General features: G+C 46.8%; 2 protein-coding genes across 2 annotated transcripts; both read right to left on the reverse strand.

Moving 5' to 3' along the window:
• Positions 1-13,591: 13,591 nt before the first annotated feature.
• Positions 13,592-16,249, reverse strand: grk7b (G protein-coupled receptor kinase 7b). The gene is made up of 4 exons (XM_068745735.1): positions 15,650-16,249; positions 15,056-15,493; positions 13,992-14,263; positions 13,592-13,913 (listed from the first exon to the last, which is right to left on the reverse strand). The coding sequence occupies exons 1-4, from the start codon at positions 16,247-16,249 to the stop codon at positions 13,592-13,594; spliced, it is 1,632 nt and encodes a 543-aa protein (XP_068601836.1).
• Positions 16,250-17,269: 1,020 nt separating this feature from the next.
• Positions 17,270-18,614, reverse strand: rnf7 (ring finger protein 7). The gene is made up of 3 exons (XM_068745451.1): positions 18,417-18,614; positions 18,237-18,284; positions 17,270-17,708 (listed from the first exon to the last, which is right to left on the reverse strand). The coding sequence occupies exons 1-3, from the start codon at positions 18,580-18,582 to the stop codon at positions 17,590-17,592; spliced, it is 333 nt and encodes a 110-aa protein (XP_068601552.1). The 5' UTR covers positions 18,583-18,614; the 3' UTR covers positions 17,270-17,589.
• Positions 18,615-19,149: the final 535 nt, after the last annotated feature.

A 19,149-nucleotide genomic window follows, 5' to 3' on the forward strand; every position in this document is an offset into this window, starting at 1 on the left:
TAACGGCGGCCGCGGAGGGTCATGAGGAGGCCCATTCAGCCCTGGCTCTGTTTTGACACCAGCGAAAACACAGATCCATCAGTAGGACCATTTACAAACTCCCACATCGTTCCCATCTTAGTAATTTAGTTGATCATTTCCAGCTCGGGTCTGCAGTTTCAGAATACCTCACGGGCTGGAAGAGGCTGCGGGGCTTCAAACATTCTGAGGATCTTCTGATGGATGAAACTATTTAGAGCCTTCGGTGACGTCACAAACAAACCTACGAGTGACTCTTCTGGAATATTCCTGGTTTACCTGCTGTAAACGCCTTCTTCCAAATCACACCAAAGGTTGTTTTTGTTTTACAAGATTAAAATCAGGTGACAACATCCACTCAAATAGAACTATTTTGAAAGTCCGAAAATACTGACACAGAATCTTCAGCATTATTTCACTGTTACGCAAACTGTAAGGATAATTCAAGCACACACACACACACACACACACACACACACACACATTTTGATAAAAAAATAATAATTTTATTTGGTCCCAAGTGCTCTACCTAGACGTCTGCATGTTTCCCCAAAAGCAGGAAAATCATAAAACGTCCAGGATCCTAAATGACAGTCACTCAATGAGTTCCTTTCTCCCTCTCGCTCGCTGTCTCCATTCACCTCTCCTCCTGCCAGCCTCCCAGTCTCGGACCCTTTCCTGCTTCCACCAGCAGCAATGGGGGCTTTCTCTTGTTTCCTGGTGCTGGCGCTGCTGGATAAACACACAACCTCCCCCTCGTATAAAGGCCCAATTCTTCTCCATCATGTTTAAATATGGATACAAAGGGAAACTTGTATGATAATTTTTGGCATATGGTGGTGGGGGTCAGCGGCAAGGGTGTGTGTGTGTATAAGGGAGTTGGTGGGGGGGGGGTGCAGGCCAGACAGAGTTCTGCCTTGTTCTGATACTTGTCTAAGATTTAAAGGTTTTTGTTTTATTGAAGACCAGAACGATGCCGTGCGTGGGACAGCGGTTTGTGTTTTAGTGTGAGACTTTAAAGCATGCCCCCCCCCCCCAAAAGTCAGGCACGCTGATACGATAAGTTTTGGCAGGGTGTGCCGCAGCATAAGGCGGCTCTGTCGTGGAATTTGGCTGGCATGTAGAAAACTCACAGAGAAGTCCCAGATTAAAGGAAGCCTGAAGGCGATAGGCTCGCCTCTTCAATAAGGGGCCGTCTGGTCCGGGAGGCGGGAGCATGCAGATCTTTCATTTGTGATTTTGCCACAGAATAGAAACTGAGCCAGAATCTGACTCCTGCGATGGAGCATGCCAGAGATAACACGGATAGCCAGGGTGATGCCGATGACCTGCTGATAACCTGTAGAACACTTTGCTGTCCCTGTGTAGACAGCACTACGGTGGGACATGGGTCAGAAACACCGACTGCATCAAGTGATACTTACAAAAGATACAAACAGCCACATATTAATAATTCACCAAAAGAGTAAGGCTATAACAAGGTTCTTATAAAATAAGATCTAAGGGCTATTCTCATGTTACGATAAGAGATATGGGTTTTTTAAAAAGATAATTGAATGCATTGGAAACATACAGTGAAACCACCTGAGGTGTGAGGTGGCGTGTGATTGGCTGAACAAATCATGTGACTGTCTCACCTGAATCCTAGCAGGTAAAACCAAACTAGGATTCAGAGCCTGATCGCAAAACCTCAGACAGACCTCTGTCTGTTTTTCCATGTACGTAAGAGCTGAATTTATCATATGATGCTTATCGACGCTAGAAATGTAAGTTAGAGGAAAAGACATCAGATAGGAGTCGGCTCCGGAATTCTTTCCAGTGTGATCCTGATGATAAAACAGGATCAAGCTGGGATTCGAGTTGGATCCGGAGTGTGACAATGAGAGTAGGTGGAGTGTGGAGACGGCCGTTTAAGATGTGAGGATGTGGATTTTCCACGAGACAAAAAACGACAGCGATGGAAGACACCAAGGTGGAGATCAGACTCTCCGCTCTGCATATGGAGACTCCACAATCCACCAGAGGAACTCTGGGTCTGCCGCACATTATTATATTGCAGTGATGAATATACATGGAACCAAATAACTGTGAATTCCAGCCGCGTGTGTGTGAAGGAAAGCCGTAATGATCGGCGGCCGTGTGCAGACGCAATAAAGTGGTTCATTCTTCTGATCTGTCAGAATACAGAGCGCACATTCACCCGCCGCCAATGGACACAGCCTCCTCCGGTTCGCCCGGGAGGATATTATAAAAGTCCTGTTTCTTTTGTAAATCATCCCAAAAAAAAAAAATCTGACTTGCTATTTTAATCCAGTCTCACCTTCACACTGTCTCAAAAATGAAAAACTCCAAAGATCCGTAAAACCAACACATTAAGTTGATATTTGGCTCGACTGTTTCCATTTATTTTATTTTATTTGATTCCAGTTAAAGGAATGAATATGTTTTTTGTGGACTCCTGTGAGTACAAGTGATTACTCATGCCTACTTTACTGACACTTATGGACAACAGATGGATGCTTGTCCTAGAAATTAGAGTCCAGAGAAAGTCTTCTGTGCTCTTAAGTCTGGAGTGTTGCTTTTCACTCCACTTATTAAACCCCGGGGGGGTCTTTACTTCACTAATTACGGTGATCAAGAGGTTTATAATGTTATGATTTCATTGCCCTTTCCAAGGATTACTGGATTACATTTAGCTCACTGGATGGATTTTCATGAAACTGGGTGGGAGGGTTGGACGTACGTCAGGGAAGAAATCATAAACTTCAGGGCTGGATCCAGAGCTTTTTGCTCTCTCTCGCTTTTTCTTAAACTTTATGTTTCTATTACGCACAAACTACTTGACAGATTTTGATGTGTAGCCGGAAAAACGCTTTAAATTTCAGAGTGAATCTGGATAACGAGGTGGAATTATTTGGATGGTGAGCGTATCATTGTTTGGAATTTAGATTACAGGTAGGTTTTAATTTGTGTGTGTGTGTTGGGTCACCTCATCTAGCGCTGAATCTCAGGAGGAGATTATAAGAGACGCGCTGTAGGCAGGACGATGCGAGATAAACGCGCCCCTATGTCAAACTGTACAGCAGAAAACTGATCCCGGCGATAATAAAGATCTAAAACACTGCAGCTCAGGTTTCCAGTCGGTAACTCTGACTCATAACAGCCTCCTCAGTGCAGCGGGCATGAAAGAAAAACCTTGAATGAATATGACATATGGAGGAGGGACAGATATGGTCGGTGAGAGAAGCAGGAAGAAAACAGATTCCGGTGTCGTGACCTCATCGCGCTCTCAGTGTTATTCCCCTTTAAGTGTTGATTGGCCTGATTGCTAATTCTCCTGTCGTTTCAGATTCGGACGCTCCACCTATCACCTGGTTTTCTCCCAGTCCCAGTCCTGTATACCAGCATGCCTTTGCCTGATCTGGATCCCGGTTGGATCTCTGCCTGATCACCCAAGACCCAGAAGGATTTCCCTTTCTGCTCCTGGTGCGACCCCTGCCTCTCTACTAAGAGTCAAGACTAAGTAAGTTCTCTTAAAAAACGGCCGAGCGTTGCAGAGGGCGGCTGCTAAATATGACGCTGACCAAGGAGACGCTCCCAGTGAACATGGCTGATCCGACCCAGCGCTTGACCGACTGATGACCAACGAAGCCCGACTTGATGGTATGAAGTACCGTGGTCGTTTACTTGCTGGGTTTGGGTCACAAACCAAGCCTGCAGTGCCAACATTAACTCTGATCTGCTTCACTATGACCCGACTGGCCTCGGCCCATCTCACAGACTACGTGTTGGCGTCCCTCTCAGACGCGCTCACTGGCTCCCGAGTCCAGTGCGTTTCAGTAGTCGCACAGCGGCGCGCAACAAGCGAAGCCATCTGTTCATTACGAAGCTCTGTAAATCACAGATAGCCCAGCCGGAGCAGCTGGAGAACATCAGGGGGAGGGAGCCAGGCAATCATTCCTCTTCCTCAAATATGATCCGGTTTCACGAAATTAAGTGAATCGGTAGCAAAGTCATAATTCAGCCAAGTAACAGGTCTATTTATGGTATCGGTGAGTTGCTTTGCTTTTGGATCAGCCAGCAGTCTATCACATGCAGGATGCCGTAACACTATTAGCAGAGCCGGGGTCTGGAAGTCTGCCGCCCAGGTGCATGCTGGGAGGCTTCCCTTCTTTTATTACCAAGTTTTTAATGTTTAAAAAGTTACTAAAACGGACTCGACTGAGACCAGAGTGATAAAACAGGTGCGCTGCGCTGTCTTTGTGTACGGCGGCGCGGCGATGGTTTTTGGAATGCGCCCGCTGTGCAGGGCATGAAGCATGTCAAAAGTCAACAATGGGTTTAAATGTGTTTTTGATCCGAGGGAGCTCCAGCCCTGCCCCCCCCCCCCCGCCCCCCCTTCGCTGGATGTGAACAAAAAACTCTTCCTCTATAACAGATTTATTTCTCCTGACCTGAGAGGAACATGAATACACGAGTGTTGCCATGTTTTCTAAAATACACATTTGGGTCATAAACCATCGAGTTAGTGCATGTGAGGTAACTTCCCGGATTAAAGCCCGTTTCGGTCCAGGTTAGGCAGACGTGAGTTACGGTACGCGTTCACCGACAGGAGGTTTAACTTCCTACCGGGGGTCATTGTTCAGGCCCGCTGATTCACAGCTGTTTGCTCCAAACTCAGATAGGTGGGAGGCCAAGCTGGGACCAGAGCGGCCCAGGTCACGCTGGGCAATGTGGTTCCGCTGGGAGGCATACTGGGGTCTAATAAAGCTCCAGCATGTCTGAGAGCAGAGGCCCCCACCGATCCATGGGAGGGTAGTCAATCTGTCATGACCCATCAGGGAAGCGGCGGCTTCATTCCTGGCAGCGTTTGTTCTGCGCTGCCGCCCCCCCCCCCGTCCCATAAATACTATATGCAGTGATGACTAAGACGGGACGGCCGATTAAAGCTTAATCCTAAACTTTAATGCGACAAATGATGTTGAGTAACGTTGCATTACGTTTAGCAGCTGAGCTGAGCTGAGCTCTGCATGAACACGACATCTGGAACGGGAATGAAATGACCCCCTTTGATTCACCTGGAAGCAGAACTTACGGCGCAGATGATGAAAACACGCTGACGTCCGGTGAAGTTCTCACCGTTTATGTATTTTTCTTCCGACGCCACTTTGAGTCTGGGATCAGTTCGAGGGTTCTCCCTGTTATGAAGCAGTTTTTCCTCCTGTTTCCTTCGGGGATCGTTTGGCTCCCGGTAGAATCAAGAGTTTAGTCTACAGTCCTGCTCTTCTTGGAAAGTGCCTTGAGATCACTTTTGTTGTGATTTCACTCAGTATGAATAAAATAAAATTCAATCGATTATTAACTTCTGATGGAACTCGCTAAAATGCTTCTCAGAAGACTGTTTGAAATGAAATAAAAATGTCAGATGCGTTTGCTCGATAGCAGTGCTTCTATAAGTCTTCAGTTTTGACTCTTATTATCCGACACGTCGCCTGTGACTCGAGGAAGTGAAAGCACAGAGCCAATCTAATCTAATCCAATCTAATGTAATGCTCCCAGCGCTACATTCAGTTTAGCCAAGATCATTTCCATGTATTAGTCACAGTGTATCTCCAGCAATACCTGCCAGCGCTTGCTGCAGCCAGCCGCCGCCGCCGCCAAGTCTCTTCTGTCATCTCTCGATGTTTTTTTGACATCAGTGGACGGTGGAAGAATCCAGTAGAGAGAGAGAGAGAGAGAGAGAGACTCTGGCTCGGATATGATTTTGTTTTATCTGACAGGGTTCTCCAGCTCAGAGTTGAAAAGTGCATTCTGGTCAGATGAAGTGACGACTGCGCACTTTGCTTCACGTTGGATATGCGTGTGAATTGCAGCTCAGATGACCGGCTCCTTCCCGGCGACGGCACGGCGATGGGAGCCTCCAGGAGCTGACAGGTGTAGCGTTTGTGCTCCAGCTGCTGCTCAGGGCCAATTCAAACCCAGTCGCAGCGAGAAGGTCGCGTGTTCAAATCCGGCCTTTCAGTGAGGAGTTTGCATGTTCTCCCCGTGTCTGCAGCTGGGATAGAACGCATCCCGCGGCCCGGTTACGGATAAAGCGGTTGAGAAAATGAACGACACAGATCATCTTATTTTGGTAATAAAACAAACGGGATAATATGCAATATGTGGCAGGTGCCCAATGGAAGACAGATGACTTGAATTCACAGAGGCTACATATTCTGGATGGGAAAGATCTAAATGGGGTAATTTGTAGAAATGAAAAGAGTTTTTTTATGGATAATATTAACTTCAGCCGACGGGTGTTTCCGTTCCAGAGGCAGCGGCTCTGTGGTGTCAGAGTAGCACAAGTAGTGGCACAGTAAAGCACATTGTACACCACATTTCATACACACAGCAGGCATTCAGGAAGAAGAATTGTAACCTGAGTAAGGGGGGGCTGAGCCCCAGTGGGGGGGGGCAAGGCCCCTTCTTATATCTTCTTTCAGTTTATACAGTTGAACCGGTACCGATTTTATTTCAGCATTGCTTAGACATTTTAAGTGTTTTCAGTGCCTGAAATTTAATTTCCCTTGATGCTTTGCGCTTCAATTTGCGCCCCCACGACTTCGCCTTCAGCAAAGCTCACACTTGAACTTCTTTTGCCCTCGTTTTCTAGTGCAAACTATTTTAAATGCATTCTAGTGCAGATCTCCTGCGGCTGTAGAGGCTGTCTCAGATTTCTTAAATGAATCTGCATTTGGTCGGTTTTTGTTTGGATAGTTTATACAATATAGCACCGAACCTGCATGGATGGAATAGCTATACGGTGTTGCTTTAAGTGCAAGAAGACACCCCGAATAAAAGTGGCATCAGGGAGACTTCTAAGAATCCCGCGTGGCTGACATCGAGCTGACAGACGCGCCTCTCCTCTCCGCGCCCTCCGAATACTGCCCACTGTGTTTTCAGCCCACAGAGGAATGCCAGCTCGATGTCACGAAGGTCTGACCCTCTGCTCCATACAGCTGCGCATCCACGACCCAGACCAGCATGTGGAAATGTCACGCCCGGGTCGTCTGCTGCATCTGTGCGAGGAATAATCGACTCCCCGCGGATTCCAGTTTCAGGATGACCCGGCCTCGCTAATACATGCTAATGAATTCTGAGTGGACCGCATTTCTCTGCAGCTTGATTTCAACTGTAAGTCCATGCTAATGTTTAAAACATTTGACCCCCCCCCGTGTCCCCACGACGTCACCGTGTGAGGCAGCGTGGCCTCGGTCGTCGTCCGGTGATGAAATCTCTCTGCAGCGCCATCACAGAGCGCATTGGCAAGGGATTACCCCGACGAGCTGTGATAAAGTGCTCAACTGTTCCACGCTCGGCTTTCTGGGCCACGGGGGGCATTAGAGAGCGGATGGAAATGGAGGGGGGGGGGGGAAGAGAGAGACAGAAATAGTAAGCGAGAAAGACGGACGCGGAGTGACGGGGAGACATTGAGCGGAGACAGAGGAGGACAGACGGCCCGGGCAGAGGAGGAGAAATGAGAAGTGGCAGAAGCGACAGACTGTGAGTGTGGGATGGCAGCGAGGGGAGAGTGGGAGGAAGAGGGGCGAGTGGGAGAAAGAGGGGAACAGAGAGCATATTGTCAGTGGGCACTAATCGTCCCCTCGGAGGCTGCCAGAGACAACAGGTGAGAGCAGTTTGACTCCCTGCAGGCTCCATAAGGCTTCCAGGGCTGTGTGTGTGTGTGTGTGTGCGTGCGCAGGGGCCGCGGGAACGTCAGGAGAAGTCATCCAATGCCAACTCAAACGGCAAATGAGGGGCGCGCGCTGCACCATCAAAGGCTTCTTTTCAGAAATGCCAGCTCCTTGACTGTGCGTGTACAGACTGTGCACGCGCGCGCAAGTGTATCGCGTTCGCGTGTCCTTTTGCGTGTGTGCGTTCTCTCTACAAGGCGCACGCGACTTCCCAGAAATCCTCCGTATCCTCGTGGTAATAATGACCCATGTGCGAAAGCAACAACAAAGGAAAGGCAGCGTTTGATGTTTACAAGAGAACGTGGGCTCGCGTGACGGAGCTCGTGACGACACAGAGCAGCTGCTTCCGGGACTCTTCCGGGACTCTCACCTCCTCCATCCGGTTTAATACCCAGCGCGCGTATTAAACCGGATGGATCAATCAGCTGACCCAAGGCTGAAAACACACCTGTGAAATAATCGTGCGTAAAAACCACCTTGAAGCAGGATGACAGCCACACACACAAACGCGTTCTTCTTAAATCTCAAAGAAACAACGCTCCAAAATCTTAAATCTTTTACTTCGTTTTGTAAAAACAAAACAAAAGTGTGTGTGTTCGTGTTTTTATTGAGTGTATGAAAGGGGGGGGGGCACCGGTGAATGATTGGATTGTGTTTCTGCGGTGGATCAGCAGAGTGGAAAAGAGTTCCAGTGGAAATATGTAGAGCTCTGTTGTGCAGGGCACGGAGAGCAATGCGGGGGCAAACAAATGGACCGCAGTCACAGCAGAGCATAGAAACATCTGGGGGGGGGGGCAGATGTTCGTCATTCGTCGAGATCAGAATAAGAGCGATGGGGTTACATTGAGGAGTTTTTAGATTCGAGGCGTGTCGTCGCTGAACCCGAGTTATGATCCTCGTTACCGGACCGGCAACCTGAGCTCGGTTGGAGCTGCCAAAGAGATGCTTCTCGATAAGGAGGCGCTTGGAGCTGAGCTCTGCGCCACGCAGCACCCAGGAGAGGCCTTGAAGCTTTATTTTCCATTTGTCAACCAACATATTGTCCAAAACACTCCGAGGTTGGAGGTAATTATAATGAAAGAAGTATTCTGTTCAACCGCAGTATTATGTTTGGACTGCAGGGTTAATAGCTTTCCATCCGTCCATATCAGAACAACCCATAATAATAATAATAGTTAATGCTTTCTGCATCTGAACACTCTGTGTTTTTATTTTTTAGTGTCTTTAATTTAATTCATTGATTTATTTGAGCGTCTGAGGCCAACGGTGCGCAGCCACAATGAACAAAACAAAACGCCACACACCACTCAGGGAGAAAACCTCCGGCAGGGAAGCTCAGGTTTCCCCATGATGTCATAGAGCACCTCAAAGTAATCGCAGTTTAACACTCGCGATGTGGCTCATTGATCATGAGAGCCGATACCTCCAGAATTTGGAGTCACGTTGGTGTCGTTATCGGTTCGATATGAACCGCTAGTAAAACAATATTTCACTAGCGGTGGGTTCAGATCAGCAACATTTAGCATTTAGCATTCAGCAACCTTCCTGGATCCAGACGATGACCCGGATTATCACCAAATCTAATGGAATGTTCCTTTGGTTCTCCAAAACGAAGATAAAATAACAATCAAGATCCATTCTTAACTTTAATGCTACAATCACATAAAGCAACACCAGCAGAGGCAGCGAGTCCTTCATCATCTACAGTACATCACGCTCATCTTTACTATTTTAAACCTAAACTCTCACCCGGGGCGACGCATGAATCCCTAACATGACGTCATCTGAACGCAACAAAGATTCCGGGCTGCACAAACAGACATCCTCAAGAAAGAATTTGTGTAAATGAGGCATACCTCAAGGATTCCAGACTAAAGAATAAAATGCTCTCCCTCCTTTTCCTGCTGCAGAGTCGGACCAAATGACTCACGCCATGAGGAGTACCTGCGAGGAAATACCACATATCTCAGACTCCTTACTCCCAGCAGCAAAAAGACCAGTTCACACGCTGAGACACACACACACACACACTCACACACACAGAGGCACCGACCAGGACCCCCCCCCCCCTCAAAGCAGCATGCTGTATTGTAATTAAGTACATTAACAGATGCACCACAACTTCTTCTTTTTTTTTGTAAGGGTTAGAGGTTCTAAAGTGTTTCCCTGATGCAGTATTCTGTATCGTTCTATCCCTCGCCCTTCGTTTGATGTCCCGATCTTCAATCAGGCTGCAAGCAGAGGGAGGAGGAACATCAGAACACTTTACGCTCCATCCAACTCGGGTTTCAGGATGCTGTAACTTTCTCGACTTCAAACTGTTTCCTCTGGATTTTCTACTTGTGGTTCGAGAAGTTTATTTCAAGTGACGGCTGACTGGAGAGAGAGGGGGGGGGGCTGCGATGGTGGAAATGAGTGAAGTGTGAAAATTAAGCAGGAGGGTGGAAGTTCAAAATACTGGTTGCAGCTGGAGCCCAATAATCAGATTGAACTGCAATGATTCGGGTGGTGAGATTACTTATTTCACGGCTGGGGAGGGTTGTAGGAACTAGTTAAAATATTTAAACATGCATTAAATCAGAGGGGGGGGGGGGGGGGGGGGGTTATATGCAGAATCTTCCCCTAAAGGCATCTGCAGTTGCCAAAAAGAGACTGTGAATATGGGTAGATTGTTGAATTCAGGTGGCTTTTTTTTCTTGCTTGATTTTGTCAGAAAAAGTAAAGTCTTAAAACGAGATGCTTTTTGCAGTAAATAGAGCGAGCATGCTGCGAAAGCTAAAAGCCGACCGAGTCTGAGGACTCATGCTGCGTCCGGCTCTTGGCAATGAAAGGGGTCTGAGGTCTGGGCGCTATGGAGACTGCCCACTGGGCCTCAGCGGGGAGGACGATCACGCACACACGCGTTGGTTCTGTTGGACCGACCTCCAGGAATTCACTTATTTGTGTAACTGTTAAGAATTCAAGCGATGAAGGATCAAACCGTAACCAAAAACAAAATGCTTCCCGAGCATCACCTTGGATCCTCCAGGTCTTTCTTTTGTTGAAAAAAACAAAAAGAAAAGGTCAAGACCTTGCATTATAGCTGTGAGTGTGAGACCAGGAGCGACAGCGTCCCCCCTCCCCGCCCCACGGGTCAAACAATAGCCCCTCTGTCTCTGCTGTTTAATCACATTCTCACCTATGTGTCCCAAACACAGACGCAAATGACTGGAGACACAAACCCGCAGCCAGGGGAGGGCAACAGGGGAGGGCAACAGGGGAGGGTAACAGGGGAGGGTAACAGGACAGGGCAGAGCTGAAACATGGCCTTTGATGTAAATCCAGAACATGAGCATGTAACAAACGCTGATACCAAATTACACCCTGTCCTGTTTGATCTGAGAAACCCCACGCCTGCTTCGACAGAGGTAATGCGACGGTGTGTGTGTGTGTGTGTGACAGCATTTATCAGCGTGTGAGAGACAGTGTTTATTGAGATGTGTGTGGGGTTTTGTTTGCATATTTTCCTGCTTCGTGCATTTTTTTTTTCCCCACATTCAACCCAAAATGCAAATTGAACATTTTATTTTAATGACTACTGCACTCAGAAGTATTCGGCTCCCCGGCACGCCCTCGACGGAGCACAATTTAGAAACCAGGCAGTGTAAATTAGCTTCATGCTTGGATTCAGAGATGTTTCACTGAAAAGCCCAAAGAAGAATCGGCTTCAATATTTCAAAAACTGTCTCGATGAGACAGAAAAGATTTAGGATTCTGTCCTGAGCGATGAAACAAAACTGCCATTTTGGAGTCTATGGACCGAGCGGCGAGTCTGGAGGAAGAATAATGGTGCATATCCACAAAACGACACCCGGCTGGACCTGCAGCGAAGCATGGCGGGGTCCTGCAGATGCTCTGGCTCTGCTTGCATCCGTACTGGGTACTGGACACCTGCAGTGTGTTCAGGGTCAGGTAGAAAACATCTCACCATCTGTGAGGAAGAAGAAGCATGAGCACGTATCCCAAACACACCTCCAATAAGATTCCCCAGGAACGCCGCCAGAGGCCGGTGTCTGGGTATAGATCATGTTTGCAAAGTGCTTGAATCCGTTTGAGAGTTTGGGGAAAACAGCTGATCTCTTTAAATTCTTGTGTAAAGAACTGATAAATTACACATAAAACCAACACAGGTACATGCATGTGTGTGTTGCGAAGTGGCTTGAGCGTGGGGAACTCAACCCTGGAGGAGTCCTTGTAGTCGCCCGGGGGGGGGAAACCGTGCCCCCGACGACCTTGTGCGGCGTTCATCTTGTCGTCGCGTCTTCCACGCCGGACCTCCCACCGGCGATCGGGTTGCGTCTTGGCTTCACATCTGAGCCACGTTCTAATCTCACGGCAGTTGAGCGTGAATGGAACCACTTCTCAGCCTTGTAAGGTCACCCCCCCCCCCCCCCAGAAGGAGCCGGCACACCATGTTTATATGTCCCTCATTACTTAAATATGTCTGCGGCTCAAAGAGGCGCTCTGGGAATTTTATTAATTATATCTGACCTTTGTTTGACCGGGTCAGTCGAGAACAGATTCCTATTTAGAACGGCAGCCTGAATAAAAAACGAAGCGATGTCATGAGGTAACTATGAAAACACCATGGTTACCAGGATGTTTTAAAGGGACAGGCGCCTCTCTTTTGAGACTGACTGGCTGCTGGGGTGAATGATGATTCTCACAGATGAATGAGGATGAGGATGATCAAAGCGCTGTTAACCCTCGACACAGCCAGAAGTTCTTTGTTCAAAGATTTTTTTGGGGGGGGGGGGATTTGCTTTATTTCACTCCGTCTCAGACAGTGAAAACAAATGAATGAGGCAGAACAGATAAACACAGAACGGAAAATGATGTCAGGCCAGGAATGTGACACAATATTAAAAAAAAAAAATATCTAAAAAGGTCATCATTGAGTCAGATCTAAAAACCATTCACCCACTGACAGTGCTACTCTTTGTGTGTAAAATAAGTCATGAGGGTGAATCTTGATCAAGAGTTGAGAAAGCTACAAAAATCTGAATAAAAAATAAGACAACTGGTTAATCCCGGTAGTCCAAATATCTTGATTCGTCAATATTAATCAATATCCACAGATTTCGTCCAATCGGGGACACACACCTGGACGGTGTGAACAGATTCTGATCTTTTTCCTTTGTTTTGTTTTTTTGGTAATTATTCTACCCGTCTCTAGTTCGAGTTCAGAATCACGAAGGCACTGGACGGGGACGGGCGTGTGGCGACACTCTGTGGCGAACGCGTGCTACTACAGTCTGTTGCGTTTTTTACATGTTGCCGAGACTACATTACCCACACTGCCCCGTGCTTGATGAAACACGCACATATTATTCCACCCAAAAGCGTGCATGGAACCGTAGCTCAGGCGCAGTCAGTGACATCCTTTATTTTATTTTTTTCATTTAACAACCTATAAAAGTACATTTGGAATAAGATGATTGACAATTGGGCGCTTTCATTTAAATGACACTTAAAAGTCCATTTTCTCAAAAGTTAAGATATGCTGTATTTAAAAATGTATTAATTATTAATGATTTGAGTAATAATTTTTAAAAAATCGGTTTGAATTTTTTCATATTGATTCGGCATAAATGAAGGCATTTATGTTGAGAATTGTTTAATTCTACTTTCCTTGTAACAAACTAGTTTTATAGTGGCGTATTTGTACCTTTTCTTAATCCGAGTATCTCCGTCTCGTCTTTACTCTTTCACACCAGGCACTTTGGACGTGTAAGAAACCTTCAGGGCCTTTTGCACATTTTCATGGGGAGTAATATTTTTGACCACAGAAGAAACGATTACAGAATGATGCACGATCTGGACGTCCAGACGGTCTCGTGACCGTTCAGCTCCATGCTGTTCAACTCGTCGAACACTCCGCTGTCAATCATCTCCTGCTGCCACTTAATGGAGACGGCGCCTGTGCTGAAGTCCCTGAAGAACTTCTCATCCTTGGTGTCGAACTTAATCTTCTGCACCTCAGGGGTGTACCTGAAGTCGTCCACATCCTTGGCGTAGACCACGTTGGATTTGGGCACCCAGGGGGGTTCCACCATCCCGGCCTCCAGACGATGGAAATTGATGCTGTTGAAGAATGCGTGGTTTCGTGGGTCATCGCCGCTAGAGGTAGAAAGAAAGTTTACACAGTTGCACCCTGTCATAAAAGTTAAACTGCGGCCCCTGATGACATCTACTTACCAGCACCCGAGGCGATTCTTCACCTTCTTCCTGAGGAAGCGGCCGATGATATCTTTGGTGGGAGCATCAAAGCGTTTGTGTTCGAACTTGCACTCCTCCTCCAGAGTGCGACGAGTCACCTCCTCATACTGCACCTTTTCTTTGAAGTCCCTGAAAGGCAAGCGGCCGGCCACCATCTCATAGATGCTGCAGCCCACGGCCCACCAGTCCACAGACGTGCTGTAGCTGTCCTGCCTCAGGATCTCTGGAGCCATGTAGCCAGTCGTTCCAGCCTGACAAACCCAGACACAAGGAGGAGAACACATGAGGGGAGGCTTCAAAGAGCCGTGGAGTCGCCTTCATGCTTCTGGGTGCAACAGTAATTGCAATTTTACAGTTTGATCACTGGGTGACATTCCCGGGGTCACAGATAAGAGATGTGAAACATTATTAGCAGAACAAAGAGGTTCATATTATTTATTCTTGGTGAAAGGACTCGACAAGGCAGGGATCATCTGAAACATTTTACCGTTTGTCTCTTTTGGTTATTTTGGTTATGAAGCTGAGTGAACGCATAGAAGGAGAACCGAAGCCGATCTGTAGGACTGTTGGGTTTAAATACCACCAACTCTTCTCCAGAATCACCTCCAGCACTTTTAATTTCCGTCGCCAGCAGGACGGCCTGCTGTAAATCTCCTGACTCATCTCCTTCGACAGGAACGCGGCGGCCATACTTGGCATTAGTGGAGCAAAGATTAGCAAGATAATGCTAACAGGCTCTGGTCAGTCTGTACCTTTCTCAGCCGGGGCAGCGTCTAACTGGGGACGAGGTCAGGAACCTTTTAATAAGATCAATTTGGACAGATTTATCTTCTCTTGTCTTGTCTGTCAGACACGACTAAGAGTTTATCATGGCTGATAAACTCCTTGTGGTGGAGGGTGAACAACTACACAGCGCTGCGTAACAGCAATAGAATGTGATCGGATATAGACCGTGGAAGGTGAGGATGAGTTTCTGTGGCGACTCAGAAACCGCATTGCAGCACAAACTGCGGGTTCATCTGGGGACAGGTCACCACGCTCACCTTTTGGCAGATCGTTGTTCCCTTTGGCAGTTCCACAGCCAATCCGAGGTCCGACAGCCGGCATTGTCCTTTAGAGTCCAGCAACGCATTCTCGGGCTTCATATCCCGATAGACGATGCCCATGGAGTGCAGGTGGAGAACTCCGGTGGTTATCTGGGCCGCGTAGTAAACAACGCGGTCCATACGGAGACCGCGTTCTCCAAGCTCATAGATATGGAACCGGAGGTCTCCTCCGTTCATGAGGTCCATGACCAGGCACAGGTGGGTCTTGTCATCATAAGCGTAGGCCAGGTTCACAACAAAGAGGCTATTAACCTTCTCCAGAATCTTCTTCTCAAGAAGGGCGAGTCTCTCGCCACCTTTAGTCGTCAAGCGCCGCTTGTCCAGCTTCTTGCAAGCATACATCTGACCTGTGTGCTTTACCTGAACAGCACACACCTGGAGACAGGGTAAAGGTCATTTACTATCTGTTATTGCCAAGTCGAGTTCTACTACAGTAGTGAGTGTGAGCTTGGTCAAGTTAACACATGGAATACCACGACTAGAACTTCCAAAGTCTTTAGCATGATAGTTGTTGGGATGTCCGGCACCTACCTCACCAAATCCGCCTTTTCCCAGTGTCCTGAATTCATAGAAGTATTTGTTCGTGATCTTCTGCTTCTCGCACTCCTTCCACCGCAAGAACCTATAGAAAAAGGGGCTTTTCAGATATTCCGAGAAGGGTTTCCCCTTCAGGAAGTCTCTTGTGGCTTCTCTCAAAAGGTCTATCGTCACCTCGTCAAAATTGTTGTCTGATAATTCCTTACATTTTTCTGCTGCCTCTCCCGTGAGGTAGGAGAGAAAACACCGGGACTCAGGCCGAGAGAAGTTAGCGAGGATGCTCTGTTTGCTCTTCTGTCTGGGTTCGTCTTCGGCGAAGGTCCAGTGATTCATCTCCGTCAGGAACTCGACCGCGGCCGCATATCGAGGGTTGGCGGCCAGGAGGAACTGCTGGAACAACTTCCTCCCAATTGGCTGCAACTCACACAGCGACTCGTACCTCCTCCCCACCGCCAGTTGGAGAGCAGAAGACTTCTTCGGTTTGGGCAGCATCAAGGAAAGGCTCTGCTTTCTGAGCTTGTCGTGGTCTGCTTGTTGGGCCTTCAGGTAGGCCGTGTTGGCCACCAAGGTATCCAGTCCCACCAGGTCACCCATACTGGATGCGTCCCGAGATGTAGCTGGGCCCTGAAGAACTACAACAGTTACAGCTCAGCCATCCGCAGGTTCCAGGCACAACCGAGCACCCTCCACCTCTTCAGCCATGTCTCCCAGAATACTAAATGTACTACTGTCCACTGGGATTTGCTAATCTAATAGCCTCGTCTTCGCACGCTCCTTCGGCACTAAAGGGAAGCAACTTATGTGGTTTGAACTTAAGAGGCTTTAGGCTCATTTATTTTTAGAAGATGCTCGCGGTCAGTAATTGGGCCGCCCGGATGACACGGCGAGTTCGCAGATATTGACTGGTTTAAGGTGCGTTTGGCTTGAGATGAAGTCATTATGAAAGCCGAGGGCTTATATTACCAGCACACATTGGTCTATATCGAAGAATGAAGGCTTTACTGCTCGGGCAGTGATTAGTAAAGTAGACAGCCAAAGAAAGACCAGCCAAAGATGCTGTACTGGAGGATTTTAGCTGTTCACCACAACAAAGCCTTTATTTGTAAAATGCATGTCCTTAATGGTCCCTGGGTCTATTAAGCACAGACACGTCCCGTCATCGAATTCATTAGTGCAGTAAAAAAAAATCACAATTGCAAAGAAGAACCAGTTCAAAATGTGTATAAATGTTACTTCAGAATTCACTTGGTTGCAATGAATTAATCTTTTCAAGCGCTCATCACCAAGGCAACAGGATCAGACAGGGTGTCCCAACTGGTGTGGGTGCACAGACCTCGTAGGACACAAATAACTATGGAAAAATCCATCCCACAATACAGCGTCATGCTCCAAAGAAGTTACCATCAACAAAAAGTAAATCATTCACTGCATTCAAAGTTTAATCGAGAAACGGTTTTCGTGAGCAGAAATTACTGGAAAAAATCTGCACTTAATTATTTTACAATCTATTGACAAATAATATCTTTAGTATTTTATCATAGATGAGGGTATGAATTAAATATGAATCAATTCGACCGAAGTGATGATGGAATACATGAAATAAATAAAAAAACGTTTACAGCTGTGCACAATTATTTATTTTTAAAAAACAGTCGCATAGTCAAGATGTGCTGAACACCACCAGACAATAATGATAAAGTAACGGTATAACATGTGACCAACTGCAACAAAGCTCGTCCTTCGCTTAATGACTCTTACTCCTCCAGAGACCTGCGCCGCTTTGCTTTCGTCCTCCTGGAACATGCAATCAATCACAAGTAGGAAGGCGGCCGTCGATGGCGTGTGGGTTCTCCCCTGGACGTCGCAGTCATCCCTGTCACGCTGAGGTCTGATGACATTCAGACCCCGGGGGGGGGGGGGGGGGGGGTTGGTGCTTACTTCCCGATTCTCTGAACCACCCAGTCCTGCTGGCAGAGCGGACACCGGTTGTTCTGCTTCACCCAGAGGGACATGCAGCAGTTATGGAAGGAGTGGTTGCATTCTCCCCATACGACTGAAACAAGATTAACACAGGAGGCCGGCGGGGAGAGTGGGTGAATGATCTGGCCATAACAACGGCGTATCAGAGAAGACAACGTTTACACCAATGCTGCTGCGTTACTTTGTAGTGCCTGTCGGTGCCAACTACATTACAGAAAAACTGCTCCAAATATATTCATGAAACTTGTTGAAGTTACAAATGTTACACAATGACATCAGAAGATTTAACATTGAAATGGTGATCTGGAATGCTTTTCAACAGTCTCAAGGGAAATTTAATATTGTAAATGTATAATGCTGCAGGCGTGCAACCAAGATCAAATTGAAGATCCTGCGGTGCTGATTCAACAGGATGACAAATGTGAAGCCTATTCAAGAGTTAACGCGCTGCGTCCTGAAGGAAGATACCATTTTATTTTATTTTTTTACTCATGCTATTTGATTAGCTTGTTTGGTCACTTTGACAGCCCCTATCGAACTAGCTATAGCTAAAGCTAGCAAGTTAAATGACCCTGCCGGGTTGTAACTGAACACGACTTACCAACACAGTCCTCCTGCTTGTTTTCTGCCTGGCAACGGAGACAAGCATCTAAAAGTAATTAAAAAAAGAATAATAATGTTACACGGACATCCGGACCTGAGCGTATAGCATTAATGGGATTGTTAGCTAGCTACATAAGCTTAGCGCGGCAAGCTAACGCCCCAAGCTCCTCGGACTCACCCATCACTTGTACCCGACAAATCGCACACGTATCACACTCCACGTCCCAACTCCACATGGCGACAGCGTTCCACTTCTTTAGGGAAAACATCTTGTCCCCGCCGGATTTAGCGCTCGAAGAAGTGCTGTGAGAGAGGACTAAACCCGGCTCATCACCGTCATCCATTTCTGCTGCACACAGTATATATGGGGGCAACGTTAGCCAGGCGGCTAAGCTAAACAAAATGGTCGCAACGCTGAGATTGCTAATGCTAGTAGGTTGAACCAGTGAACTCTGGCGTCTTGCCTGAATAGTGACACAAGGGGGCGCTGTTACCCAGAATATCAAGAATATGGAAATAAGAACGTCAAGATTCTTGTGCTTGATGAACGCAATTTATTACAGATTAAAATCTGGATTTAAACATGCAGATGTATCAAATAATTATTGTTTCTCTTTTTTTCCTCAAATAGATAATTGTAAATCAAGCTTGAAAACAACGAGTAACGATAAAATAAATGAAGGATTTTACATGTGCATTTGTTTATGAATATTTTAATTAACTATTCTTAGAATGCATTATAGCAATTTCTTAGACAACTAATATACTTAATCACAAATAACATAGTCAAACGTATTGTTGTTATTGTTTTTTTAGTTAAAGGGATACATTTTTACCCAACTAGGTATTTCACGTTTGAATCTAATCAGTCTTGCATCAGTTTAGCAAGGCATCAGTCTAAATGTTCCTTC

Source organism: Brachionichthys hirsutus, chromosome 11 (assembly GCF_040956055.1).
Source record: "Brachionichthys hirsutus isolate HB-005 chromosome 11, CSIRO-AGI_Bhir_v1, whole genome shotgun sequence".
Lineage (NCBI taxonomy): Eukaryota > Metazoa > Chordata > Actinopteri > Lophiiformes > Brachionichthyidae > Brachionichthys > Brachionichthys hirsutus.

What these genes read in the sequence shown, in the direction of transcription:
- rnf7 (XM_068745451.1), bottom strand. Translation starts at nt 18,582, where the DNA reads ATGGATGACGGTGATGAGCCGGGTTTAGTCCTCTCTCACAGCACTTCT. An exon ending in TTGTCGGGTACAAGTGATGG is followed by an intron (nt 18,285 to 18,416) that starts GTGAGTCCGAGG and finishes AATTACTTTTAG; the next exon opens with ATGCTTGTCTCCGTTGCCAG. An exon ending in CAAGCAGGAGGACTGTGTTG is followed by an intron (nt 17,709 to 18,236) that starts GTAAGTCGTGTT and finishes ATCTTGTTTCAG; the next exon opens with TCGTATGGGGAGAATGCAAC.
- grk7b (XM_068745735.1), bottom strand. Translation starts at nt 16,249, where the DNA reads ATGGGTGACCTGGTGGGACTGGATACCTTGGTGGCCAACACGGCCTAC. An exon ending in GAACAACGATCTGCCAAAAG is followed by an intron (nt 14,264 to 15,055) that starts GTGAGCGTGGTG and finishes TGGGTTTGTCAG; the next exon opens with GCTGGAACGACTGGCTACAT. An exon ending in AAGAATCGCCTCGGGTGCTG is followed by an intron (nt 13,914 to 13,991) that starts GTAAGTAGATGT and finishes TTCTACCTCTAG; the next exon opens with CGGCGATGACCCACGAAACC.